At 43.7% G+C, this 14,081-nt stretch overlaps 1 protein-coding gene across 3 annotated transcripts in view; it reads right to left on the reverse strand.

The window, feature by feature from the left end:
- hlcs (holocarboxylase synthetase (biotin-(proprionyl-CoA-carboxylase (ATP-hydrolysing)) ligase)) overlaps nt 1–14,081 on the reverse strand; it is a 78,572-nt gene that overhangs the window by 52,675 nt on the left and 11,816 nt on the right. For 2 of the 3 annotated variants that reach the window (XM_030438502.1, XM_030438499.1), the window contains exon 2: nt 2,543–2,683. The exons of the other annotated variant lie outside the window; for it this stretch is intronic. In XM_030438502.1, the coding sequence (XP_030294362.1) occupies nt 2,543–2,683 (141 nt within the window). The remainder of the gene's footprint in view (nt 1–2,542; nt 2,684–14,081) is intronic. 3 annotated transcript variants of the gene reach the window in all.

The raw sequence follows: 14,081 nt of genomic DNA on the forward strand, positions 1-14,081 counted from the left end.
CTGCCTGGGCTGGGAGCTCAGAGGACAGGGGGAGGGTTAGTGTTTTCACTGCTAGTTGGTTAGAATGCTAAGTTGACATAACCTTACGAGTATAATTTCTCATTTTGTTGGTCATCTTTGCTAATTTTTAAAATTATTTACAACTTAAATTTTCAGAACAATTTTTTTTCAATGAAACCCAAATGAAACCCATGAAAACACAAAATATACTACTGTATGAAGACAAGTCAAAATATTTTTGATGCACTTTAATGTACTGTACGGTAAAGTATTGAGGAAATGTGTTTGTCACCTCAGTACATTTAGGGTAATTTCTATTTAATTTGTGTACATTTTAGTCATTTACGTTAAAAACACACTGTTTTTGGGAGTATAATAAGAGATTCCCAAAAATTTAAATGGAAAAAATGGAATTTGACCAACCCCCGGATTTCGGCGTCGCTGACGGTGAAATTTGAAAACAGCACCACTATACAAAAAATTTCTGGGGAGAACCATGTCATGTGACATGCAACCAATCAGAACACAGAAGAGCATACAGACAGATGCAGAAGATGTAGCAGAGCAAAAGCAGCACATTTTTAACTCAATTAATTCTTCTGGGCAATTGAATGAAAAATGAAAAATGAAAAATGAAAAAGGAGCTTATTCTCCTAGTGAAGTACTTGTATAAAGTTTGTATAAAGTGCATTTAGACCTTCATTTTTTTCACATTTTGTTGTGTTGGAGCCTTAAGTTAAAATATTTTTTTCCCCTCATCAGTCTATACTCAATAAACAATGATTACAAAGCGGAAACAGAATTTCAGAAATTTTAGCAAATGTCGTAAAAAAGAAAAACTAAAATATCACACTGACACTGAAGTATTCAGACCCTTTGCTATGACACTTGAAATTTAGCTTAGGTGTCTCCCATTTCTCTTGATCATCTTCAGAATGTCCACCTGTGGTAAACTCAATTGATTAGACAGGATTTAGATAGGCGCACACACATCTCTGTATAAGGTCTCACAGCTGACAATGTATATTACAGCAAAAGCCAAGCCATGGGGTCTGAGGAACTGCCTCCTGCCGAGGTACAGAGCTGGGGAAGCCTCCCCGAAGTGAAAGATGCAAAAAAGCACCTTACGAACACTCAGACTTTGAGAAACAAGATTCCCTGGTCTGATGTACAAGGATTGAACTGTTTAGGCCTCCACCAATGATGAAGCATGGTGGTGTTGGCATCATGCTTTTGGAGGGTTTTTCAGAGGCAGGGACTGGGCCACCGGTCAGAGTTGAGAGAAGGCTGAACGGAGCAAAGTACAGAGATATCCCTAATGAAAACCTGATCCAGAGTGTCAGGACCTCAGACTGGGCAGTTTTTCCTTTGTCTGCTTTGTCATTGTTGTGTAATAGGCGTAGACTGATGAGGGGAAAAAATATCTTTAACGAGTTTAGCATTAGGCTGCAACATAACCAAATGTGAAAAAAGTGAATGGGTAACAAGTAGTAACAGAATTAAAATTAAAACAAAAGCAGGCAAATAAATAGTTAGATAACTCATTGACCAAAGTGAATAGCTATGTTTTAAGCCCTGATTTAAATGAGCTGAGAGTTTTGGCAGACCTAAGGTATTCAGGGAGCTCATTCCACAGGCATAGAAACTAAATGTGTATTGAACAGTGCACAGTGAACATGCACTCTCACACAGGCCACATGCAGGGCTGATGAAAAAAGGGACAAATAAACAAATTAAACTAATTTGATGTATATACCAATGATCCTGTCTGCTATCTAGATACGGCTTAAAACCAGCAGGGAAAAACTGTTGGACTGTATTCTTTTGCTGTGCTCCAGTGAGACTCACCTTGGCAAGGGTGTATGTAACAGGTGCAGCCCAGAAATTTTTCAATTTTGAAGCAGTATCTGTTAATACCCAACTCTGTTGTGTTATTCTTTAATGTATAAAATTACACACAGTCAAGTTCCCCCTCCTTTTTCTGTTACACGTGTAGTCTCAGTTCACAGTCTTATGATTGAGAGTTAAAGGTCTTATTTGAAGGGTAAAGGTAGTTATCATGATAAATCTTTCTGAAAATGTATTTTGGCTAAATAGAATAATTATTGTCTACTAAGTGCAGGTGTGTTCACGTCTTCAGAAGACAGTCTGTAGGCGCGCAGGTGGTCGAGTGGTTAGATCGCATGCCATAAACACAGCCGACCCCGGTTCGATTCCGGCTGGAGGTCCTTTGCTGAATGTCACATCCCCCTCTCTCTCCCATATTTCCTATCTGTCTACTGCTTAATAAAGGTTTTTAAAAAACCTTTAAAAAAAAAAAAAAGACGACAGTCTGTAGTTGAAACACCACATCAGTCCTGTCCATGTGAAAAGAAACTAGTTTATCTTTTTATGTGTGCTTTTCTCTTCATTAGGTTACATCACTGAGTGTGACTAATTAAATGCCCATTAATTAGGTTCAGTGTTGTCAGCGAGCCAAAATATATCTGGTAAAAGCCAGTTTTGCTAAAATTAGAAAAATCGACCAATGTGTGGTGCCTACTTTCTTATTCGCTGTGTGAGGAGAATGGCAGCCCAATCTTTGTCCTGTAGCTTCAATGATGAATGAAATATTCTCTAGTCGTGGACCACACACCAGAGAGGACTCCAACAGCACAGTCCAATTGCTGAGGTCATCACATGCCTAGGGACAGCACAGATAGAGCAGAAAGTAACTCCAAACACTGCAAGCTTGTTACACATTGATTAGCAGTAACAGACAGGGTCATGGCCTAAATCTGATATCAACCTTTATAGCTTTGTGTTTTGGGGCTTGGCATGCAAACCTGGTTCTTTCACAGTGCCAACAACACTGGACTAATTCCTTTTCTTTTTTATTTCATTTTGTAAACCCCAATTAACAAAGTGTACTTGAACGTGGTACTGCCACCGATTTCAAAAATCGAGCTGATTCATATTCACCAAGTCCCGTCATTATTTGATTTCCGATTTGATCCGATTCAATATAAATTAATTTAGGTATATTTCAGTTACTGAAGGCTCATGACAGATACAGTCCATATTTGTATGATGCCAAGTAATTGGTTTCCGAGTGTAGTAGTGACATCCACTGGAGTCAGGTAGCGAGTGTTCCGGCTCTTGCAGGTTTTCAGAGCCTTGTGATACTTATTCAAAGAAGTTCATTTCAAGTTTTTCGTTTACTTTTGCTATGTTAGGAAGTAGAAAGTTTATCTGCTGTTCTCCTCTCTGCCAGTAATGCAGATTTACCAATGTGAAGCGTAGGTATGTAACAGTATGAAAATTTCACACCGCGGTAATAGTGACCAAAATTATCACGGTTATCAGTATACCACGGTATTTTTTAAAATGTCTTCAAAATGTTGAAAAACATTGATAAATTGAAATAATTTCATCAAGATTTATATTCAAATATATTTATTAAATATTAAAATTTTCCAAATCCAAAAACCTTAACAAAACACTGCAAAATCAACATTAAATAATTATAAAAGAATGTATCAAAACTGTGCAAAATAGGTCATTTGCTTTTTGTGATGAGGCAGCCTGTTTTTGAAATGTGTCCTTTAATGTCTGCGTTACAGTGGTAGAATGAGTTGTAGTGGCAGCAGCACTCGATTGGCCAGCAGACCCTCTCTGTGAAAAAAATTAATGAAAATGTCATTATTAATTATTACTGTCACTGTTACTTAATATTAAGGGTGCAACCAACAGATCACAAAACTCACAATTTAGATCATATCACTTTTGTGAGGAACAGGTTGGATAATTTTCTTAGATCAAAACAAAACGGATTATTGTTGTTAAATGAATTATGAATACTCTATTTTGGCTCTTATCTCTATCTAGACACATGTTATATTCACCATTTTATATTATTCTTTATATACAGTCTATTCTACAAATAATCCACAAGTATTATATATTTCTGATATTACTTATATATATTGGCTGTTAGGGCTGCACGATTCTGGAAAAAATGTGAAACCCGATTTTTTTGCTTAGAATTGAGATCACGATTCTCTGGCACGATTTTTTTCACAAAATGTTTATTGCATTGATGAAGTTGAACAAAACCAAAAAAAAAAACATGATAGTATGGCAGATACTACTATGCCTCTGCCAAAGCAATGTTTTTTTGTTCATTTCAAGTTCTATCATTGGATGAGAAATTATTTTTACACAAGTAAAAAAAAAAACATTAGCCTCCCGAGATGAGAGGGCATCCTTTTATACCTCATGTTGTACAGTGTTTATTGGGGCCGTATCTTAAGCTAGGTGATATGTGATAGCTGCTGTGATCGGCTTTCTAAAACGGAGGCATAATTTTCTTCCTTTTCCAAAAGCCGCCTCAGAGGTAAAGGTAAACATGTGATGTGACGTGAAGCCCGACGTTGGGCTGTGAGCAGTTGACAACGAATTTGTCTTCAAAATAAGAGCTTTACATTACACCCCATTGGAGTTTAGAGCTGGGTTCTTAGCGGGGGGCTTTTAATTTGAAAGTAGCGACCGTTCCTAGATTGTGGCTACAACAACAAGCTAACACAACCATACAGCTAGAGATCCAGGAGACGCTAGCATCTCCTGATCTCAGCGGCTGTCCAGTTGCTCATCTAGCAGGCGAGGCGGAAATCGGCGGACCAAAACAGACCCCCAATTTGCTGCCCTCTGTCTAAAACCGCGGACCTAGCCGCCAAAAGGACGGGCAGATTCGCGGCTTGCTGCCCCGTCTAAAAACGGCTTCTCACTCACTCCTTCCATACACTTAACTGCAGGCGGGCTTCCGCCACTGAATCACGTGTTGTAAAGACGCTTTACCACAGGTTGAGGGCGGAGGCAGCGGCAGTGCTGCGTTTGGGGGCGCTTCAAAAAATCCGGGAGGAAAATAGGAGCATTGTTTGTGATTCAGCTCGAGATATAAAATGCTTCAGAATCGCTGTGTGTAGATATGAGATCACGTGTATGTGTGAATCGAGATCGCGATTTTTTAACGATTTTTTGTGCAGCCCTATTGGCTGTCTGTCTCTCTGTCTGCCTGCTCGTCTGTTGTCAATGGACTCGGTCAATCTGATTGGTCAGATGGCTGCTGAGGCACAGGTAAACGCTGCTCCGGTGAACGGAGCTGAGATGAAAGTCAGTCATCTCAGTCAGTTTGTGTTCACTAACTCAGTCCACCCAGTACGTGTTTGTATCAAATCCTACTCAGTGCAGCTCAGCATCAATATTTGGGGAATTATCAGGTCGACTTTAAGTTTACAGTTAATAAGCGGTTCAGATAACGTGCCAAATCACGGATCAACTTCGTTCCGTTATACCACTATCTGGTCAGTTTACATTGGTGACAACAGCAAATTAGACAGAGAAAAGTCGACATGCACATACATCTTGCAACCGAGCTTAAGGGTAGCTTACCTTGCATTCGCTGAACAGTTGCGGGTGATGGTCGTAAAGTGAAAGTAAGTAAATTGGAGGTGTTGCCGCCCCTCGCAACAACTTTGTTCTCGAAGCTTCTGCAGACAGGGCTGCCATCCTTGACCAGCTGTCCCTGAGCATTCTTATAATAACCAAAATACGCCCAGACTACAGATTTGGCTCTCTTTGAAGGCGGAAAAATGCCGTGAGGGCCGCCACTATCTTTTCCTCCCTCCGCCATGTCTTCTTCACTACATAACATGCGCACGTTGCACGCTGCGCATGCGCCTCGAGTTTTCCACACCGTGGTTAACGACCGCGGCGGTTACCATGGTAATTAAAACTTAAACGGTAACCTTCACTGTCGGGAATTTTACCATGGATGTTACCACCGTTACATCCCTAGTGGAGCACAGCCTGACATTTTTATATGAACAACTCAAACTTTTGTCTGTTTCTAGTTTGTCGTGATACGTATTTACCGTGAAAATGTTTTCTCTTTTCAGTTTGCTGTTAGCATAATGGTGCTAACAGTTAAGTGTTAGCCCACTAGCATCATCATATAAACTACCTCTAGCTTGACTTGTAATATGAAAAAAAATGACAGATCTTGTGGAAAAACAACAGAAAAAAGACCAGGAAAAACACACAGGAGACATTCTCCTTTGTGACACGTGGTAACATTGTGAAAGGGTCTTATCTAACCCGCACCATGCATGTATCCTCTAACCAAGTATTTTTGTTGCCTAAGCCTAACCAAACTGAGACAACTCAAAAATGTAATAATTTAACTTAACATAAAAATGACTAGTGAACAGAATAAGAATTTGTTCAAACAGGATACCGTCCCTGTCTCCTGGGATTGAGTCCTGTACTGTAAGCCATTCCGCCATGACGGCTTGCTCTAAAGTTGTGTTGTCAGGAATATCAATATATAGATACATATCAATTCAGCATATTTGAGATGCTTTCAAATGTCATTTCTGCAGTATTGATACAATGAGCTGCACTTCTATGGAGAGATAAGTCTCAAATGTATTTGTAAATGCATGAACAATGCAACCAACCCCCAAATACTTGCTATCCACAAAACACAAAACATTTAAATGAATCTGCATTTGTGGATCGAGCAATACTCGGTGACGGGTCAGACTAAGATCGGTTCACTCGCCCCTGATGAAAGTTATACTACCAAGGACGTGCACGTCGCCCGGATCGGCGTCACCGGGGCCCCACCCTGGAGCCAGGCCCGGGGTTGGGGCTCGCAGGCGAGCGCCTGGTGGCCGGGTCTCTGCCCACGGGACCCGGCCGGGCGCAGCCCGAACGAGCAACGTGGGCCCGCCCTCCCGTGGGCTCACCACTCGCGGGAGGGTTCAGAAGGGGCCGGTGCAGAGGGATATGGGTGGCGGTCGTGGGCGGGGGCCCCGGCGGCCCGATCCCCGGATGGTGACTCTAGCCATGGGGACATGGAATGTCACCTCACTGGGGGGGAAAGAGCCTGAGCTGGTGCGGGAGGTTGAGCGGTACCGACTAGAAATAGTCGGTCTCACCTCCACGCACAGCCTGGGCTCTGGAACCCAACTCCTTGAGAGAGGCTGGACTCTCTTCCACTCTGGAGTTGCCCGCGGCGAGAGGCGGCGAGCTGGTGTAGGCTTGCTTATAGCCCCCCAGCTCAGCCGCCATGTGTTGGAGTTCTCCCCGGTGAACGAGAGGGTCGCTTCCCTGCGCCTTCGGGTCGGGGATAGGGCTCTCACCGTTGTCTCGGCTTATGGGCCGAACAGCGGTGCAGAGTACCCGGCCTTCTTGGAGTCCCTGGGAGGGGTACTGGAGAGTGCTCCAACCGGGGACTCCGTCGTTCTCCTGGGGGACTTCAACGCCCACGTGGGCGATGACAGTGTTACCTGGAGGGGTGTGATTGGGAGGAACGGCCTCCCCGATCTGAACCCGAGTTGTGTTTTGTTACTGGACTTCTGTGCTAGTCACAGTTTGTCCATAACGAACACCATGTTCAAGCATAAGGGTGTCCATATGTGCACGTGGCACCAGGACACCCTAGGCCGGAGATCAATGATCGACTTTGTGGTTGTGTCATCTGACCTCCGGCCGTATGTCTTGGACACTCGGGTGAAGAGAGGGGCTGAGCTGTCAACTGATCACCACCTGGTGGTGAGTTGGATCCGCTGGCGGGGGAGGAAGCTGGACAGACCTGGCAGGCCCAAACGTATCGTGAGGGTCTGCTGGGAACGTTTGGCAGAACCCTCTGCCAGGGAGATCTTTAACTCCCACCTCCGGGAGAGCTTTGACCAGATCCCGAGGGAGGCTGGGGACATAGAGTTGAATGGACCATGTTCTCCACCTCCATTGTTGACGCGGCTGTCCGGAGCTGTGGCCGTAAGGTCTCCGGTGCCTGTCGCGGCGGCAATCCCCGAACCCGGTGGTGGACCCCGGAAGTAAGGGTTGCCGTCAAGCTGAAGAAGGAGTCCTACCGGGCCTGGCTGGCCCGGGGGACTCCTGAGGCAGCTGACGGGTACCGGCAGGCCAGGCGTGCGGCAGCACGGGCAGTCTCGGTAGCAAAAACTCGGGTCTGGGAAGAGTTCGGGGAGGCCATGGAGAAGGACTACCGGTCGGCCTCGAAGAAATTCTGGCAAACCATCCGGCGCCTCAGGAGGGGGAAACAGTCCTCCACCAACACTGTTTACAGTGGAGGTGGGGAGCTGTTGACCTCGACTGGGGACATCGTCGGGCGGTGGAAGGAATACTTCGAGGATCTCCTCAATCCCACTGACACGCCTTCCATAGAGGAAGCAGAGGCTGGGGACTCAGAGGTTGACCCATCCATCACCCAAGCCGAAGTCACTGAGGTAGTCCGTAGGCTCCTCAGTGGCAAAGCACCGGGGGTGGATGAGATCCGCCCTGAGTACCTCAAGTCTCTGGATGTTGTGGGGCTGTCTTGGCTGACACGTCTCTACAGCATCGCGTGGCAGTCGGGGACAGTGCCTCTGGACTGGCAGACCGGGGTGGTGGTCCCCCTATTTAAAAAGGGGGACCGGAGGGTGTGCTCCAACTATCGGGGGATCACACTCCTCAGCCTCCCCGGGAAAGTCTATTCCAGGGTACTGGAGAGGAGAATTCGGCCGATAGTCGAACCTCGGATCCAGGAGGAACAATGCGGTTTTCGTCCTGGCCGTGGAACACTGGACCAGCTCTATACCCTCCGCAGGGTGCTCGAGGGTTCATGGGAGTTTGCCCAACCAGTCCACATGTGTTTTGTGGACTTGGAGAAGGCATTCGACCGTGTCCCTCGTGGCATACTGTGGGGGGTGCTCCGGGAGTACGGGGTCGGGGGCCCTCTGTTAAGGGCTGTGCGGTCCCTGTACTGCCGGAGCAGGAGCCTGGTTCGCATTGCCGGCAGTAAGTCAGACCTGTTCCCAGTGCATTGTGGACTCCGGCAGGGCTGCCCTTTGTCACCGGTTCTGTTCATTACTTTTATGGACAGAATTTCTAGGCGCAGCCACGGGCCGGAGGGGATCTGGTTCGGGAGCCAATGGATCTCGTCTCTGCTTTTCGCGGATGACGTGGTCTTGTTGGCTCCTTCGAGTCGGGACCTCCAGCATGCCCTGGGGCGGTTTGCAGCCGAGTGTGAAGCGGCTGGGATGAGAATCAGCACCTCCAAATCCGAGGCCATGGTTCTCGACCGGAAAACGGTGGCCTGCTCCCTCCAGGTGGGAGGAGAGTTCCTGCCTCAAGTGGAGGAGTTTAAGTATCTTGGGGTCTTGTTCACGAGTGAGGGAAGGACGGAGCGTGAGATTGACAGACGGATCGGTGCAGCGGCCGCAGTAATGCGGTCTTTGTATCGGTCTGTCGTGGTGAAGAGAGAGCTGAGCCGAAAGGCAAAGCTCTCGATTTACCAGTCAATCTACGTTCCGACCCTCACCTATGGCCATGAACTCTGGGTCATGACCGAAAGAATAAGATCCCGGATACAAGCGGCCGAAATGAGTTTCCTCCGCAGGGTGGCAGGGCGCTCCCTTAGAGATAGGGTGAAGAGCTCTGTCACCCGGGAGGAGCTCAGAGTAGAGCCGCTGCTCCTCCACATCGAGAGGAGCCAGCTGAGGTGGCTCGGGCATCTGTTTCGGATGCCCCCGGGACGCCTCCCTCGGGAGGTGTTCCTGGCATGTCCCTCCGGGAGGAGACCCCGAGGAAGACCCAGGACACGCTGGTGTGACTATGTCACTCAGCTGGCCTGGGAACGCCTTGGGGTCCTCCCGGAAGAGCTGGAGGCAGTATCCGGGGAGAGGGAAGTCTGGGTGTCCCTGCTCAGGCAGCTGCCCCCGCGACCCGGCCCCGGATAAGCGGAAGAAAATGGATGGATGGCAATACTCGCAATCATTAATTCTGCCGAATGATATAATTTTGAAGACATTGGTTTTATTCTTCTGCGATCCACACACAAATAGCTCCTGATCTACAAATGTGCCTCCAGCGATTTAATTGAGCCTGACAGACATGACGATGAAAACATGGCTGGATGAGGCCTGGTGTGGCTGCATTAGTAAGTAAAAATCACTTTAAAAAAATGACTTCCTTGCCTGACAGGAGGCAGAAATTACACCAGCCCCTCAACAAAATGAGTACCTTAAGAAGGTAACTGATTGCATGTGCTGATAAACTAACCAAAGTAACATTAAATACAAAAACAAAAACAAAAAAATCCCACTGACGTTAATTGAGCTCAGAACACGGCAGTTAATAATTCTAATATGGTTGTGTTATTGTGTGAGTGGTTCAGATCCGACCAAACCCAAAAGACATTTGTTAAAAAAAAGGTGGGTTAAGAATAGTGTTACTCGTACTTCGGTACGATACCTGCCTAAAATATCTCGATACTGATACTGAAACGATACCACGGCAGGAAACTAAAACATCATCAAAAGTAATAGCATAAATTTTAGATGACAGAATGTGGAACTTAAAATGATCCATTTCTTTTTATTATATATATATTTTTGTAAAAGCTGCTGAGCTTTATAGCTTCTGTATCTGTATCCAAGAAGACAAGTGTCTTCTTGTTTTGTTCATTTGTCTTGTTTGCTCTCAGAGATGATTAAATAACCTGATTTTTCATTAAAAGCTCAGTGCCAGTAGTAGAAAAAAATTAACAGCACATTAACTACAATTTTATTCAGCATAAAAATAATGAACATAAATGACATTAACTGTGAGTCTGGCAATTCATAAAATAAGACAATACTTTTTTCGTCCAACAAGGGGGAAATTTGCAATTTGCATTTCATGTTGATAAAGTTCAAACCCTGGATTATTAGCCTGCAAACTACATTAGTGCACTAAAGTACAAATCAAATGACCCAGACCTGATGGAGGTCTGTGCTCTAATCAGACCATGTGATAATATAAATTACAATATATATTATAAATTATTGACAAAAATGTACATGCCATGATTATATTACTAGTACTGATTGACTTAAAATAGATAATTTAAGTGGTGTTGTTGATGAGCATACTTGTGAACATCAGCGCATGTTATGGTAAAGTTCTTGTTACCAGTGTGAACGTTGTGTTTGCATACAGGGATGTGTGGAACCCCGCGGGGGATATTTAACGTTATCCATCGCTAACCTGCAGCTCTTTTAACTCTTTGAACAAGTCCGGATGTCTGTCAGCTGAAAGTGGCATGAGTGCTCCTGCCGACCATCCTAGGCTTGCTGAAAAAGCAGACGCATGGAGCCGACAGTAAGGGCAAGCCCACGGACATCACAAAGCCTGTCTGTAAACGATGCTTTAAATCCATAATGACCAAGAGAGCCAACACGTCTGTCTCGCTCTGCTCTGTGACCGTCTGTCACTGTGAAACTACGCCCACTCTGGCTGCAGGCAGTGAGGAAGCAGAGAGAAGCTGCACACAGACAAGCTGCCCCGCTGTCGCACAAAGTTCATAAAGTACTGATACTAACTAGAAACATTTGCATTTCCTACGAAAATACAGTGTGAATGCTGAAGACTGAAGCGAAATCTGCTGAACATACTGCCGGAAATGCATGAAACTATAGGCTGAATGGTCGGGATTTTGCAGAAAAAGCTGAATTTTCCAATAGCTGGAAAGGCAGAAAGGCTTAAAAGCAATAGGTTTAATGGGCTAACAAATTTGCACATTTTGATAGCTGAACAGTTTCTCTAGCTGGACATGAAGTTGTATGTTTGAAGGAGTTGAAAAGGCAGAAACATGGATATCGGCTAAAAAGCTGTAGAGTAACAGGGCTGAAATAGCTTAAAAAGGAGAAAGAAGGCAAAAAAGGTGAAAAGTTAAAGCCTGACGAGGACCAAAAAAGTTTAAAAAGGTGAAAAAGGATGAAAAGCTGTAGAGTAAGAGGGCTGGAAGAGGTTAAAAAGGTGAAAACATATAAAAAGCTGTAAAGTAAGAGCGCTGGAAGAGGTTAAAAAGGTGAATAAAGGATGAAAAGCTGAAGAGATAAGAGGGCTGGAAGAGGTTAAAAAGATGAAAACATGAAAAGCTGTAGATTAAGATGGCTGGAAGAGGTTAAAAAGGTGAAAAAATATGAACAGTTGTAGAGTAAGAGGGCTGGAAGAGGTTAAAATGGTGATAACATATGAAAAGCTGTAGAGTAAGAGGGCTGGAAGAGGTTAAAAAGGTGAAAAAAGGATGAAAAGGTAAAAAAGTTTAAGGGTGAACGAGCTCAAATAGGTGAGAAAAGGATGAAAAGGTAAAAAGATGTAGAGTAAGAGGGTTGGAAGAGGTTAAAAGGTGAAAACATATGAAAGGCTGTAGAGTAAGAGGGCTGGAAGAGGTTAAAAGGTGAAAACATATGAACAGCTGTAGAGTAAGAGGGCGGAATGAGCTTAAAAAGGCGAAAAAAAGAGTGAAAAGGCCAAAAAGCTGTAGAGTAAGAGGACAGAAAGAGGTTAAAAAGGTGAAAAAAGGCTGAAAGGTTAAAAGTTAAAGGCAGAAAGATCTTAAAATGTCTGCAGACATGCTGCAGCAGGAGCAGAAACAAAAACGAAAATGTCCCCATAAGGAATGAATGGGAAAACGTCTCCCAAACTCCTATGATTCTTGAGAAAACCTTAATAGTTATCGCCAAAAGACTTATATGTTGAGTAACAGGAGAAATTGTTGAACGCACCCATGTCATTTATATTTCTGGAGAGTGCATAATGAGGGCACAGTAGCGATAGACAAAACATGTACCATCTGCGATCCTCCAGAAATTCTGGCTCAAATTTAACATTGCGGCTTATGGAGAAGATTCAGGAGTGCTTGTTGCTCCTGGGCTTCTAAATCCAAAACCGTAAGTTCTACAGCTGAAATGAGACCATCAGCTGAAACCCAACAAGATTTCCTACATTTATATGCCAATATTGTCTATGTCTAGTACAAGATTTGGGATCCAAATCAAGCTGAAGCAAAAAAAAATCCAGTTTTCGGGGCTGCTCCTCACTCTGGGGTGCGGCAGTTGATGATGTCACGCACTCTAGCTGACGCAATACACACCCATTATAAACTCGGGAGACGGGCTTAAAATCCTTAAAACTAAAACTACGACCATTTCAAAACCGTGCAAGATTTTTAAAAACTGAATACAAGGTCAGTAGTTCAAGGTTTTGTGATTCATTTGAAGTTTAAATGGTGTCTCTCGCTCAACGTATGAGGAACAAGTAGAGGTTGAAAGTCGATGAGTTTTGAAGAGGATTTGAAGCTTTTCCCATTTGATTCAATGTTAAATTACTTTTGGAAAAAGCTGAATTTCTGAAAAAGTTGAAGCTTAAAAGGCTGAACATTTTAATATTTGAATGGTTTCAATAGCTGAACGTATGCTGAAGTTATAGCAGAATGAAATTTGAAAAAATCCCCATAAGGATGAATGGGGCAAAAATTTGCAGAAAAAGCTGAATACTTCCAAAAGTATGATAGATAGAAAAGCCAAAAGTAATAGCCATCATGTCCTTAAAGAGCTGAACATTTTGATATTTGAATGTTTTGAATCGCTCAAAGTTTGAAGGAGTTGAAAAGTGCTGAAAAACGTGCGGAAGCAGAATAATAATAAGTTTAATAAATTAAATAAATGGGTCAAAGACGCGGCATGTCAATTCTGGTGTCCGAAGCATATTTATAATGTTAAAAATATATAAAAATGTTAAAACACTACAGTTTGTTACTCAACTCTCCCCACTTTACTTACTCAAGTGAGTATTTACTATAAGAGGTGAAAATTTAAGGAGCCATTTAGCTTAAAAGTACAAAACTGTCCTTCCTGGATAACGTCCGGGCTAAAAATCTATTTACAAAAATATGCTAAAAATGTCAAACATCTTAATAAAAGCATTAATTATGTACTGGGGCATAATTGTGTTGAATTTTGTAATGACACCTACAAATATAGTAAGAACACTAAGCTTATTTACCTTTTTATTCAAGAAATACTTTTGTCCCTACTTTTGGATTCCCAAATGTCCTTCCTGGGTAACACACATAAAGTGGCTATATATGACCATATTTGGATGTGGATAGTCATATTGTAGGGTGTTGCATCAGCCAACAGACTCTGAAGGACCCCCAAGACCGATCACAATGTCAGTAAGTCTCTCTTAAAATGTTGATATTTTACCTTTTC

This window comes from Sparus aurata, chromosome 13, assembly GCF_900880675.1.
Source record: "Sparus aurata chromosome 13, fSpaAur1.1, whole genome shotgun sequence".
NCBI classification, from domain to species: domain Eukaryota; kingdom Metazoa; phylum Chordata; class Actinopteri; order Spariformes; family Sparidae; genus Sparus; species Sparus aurata.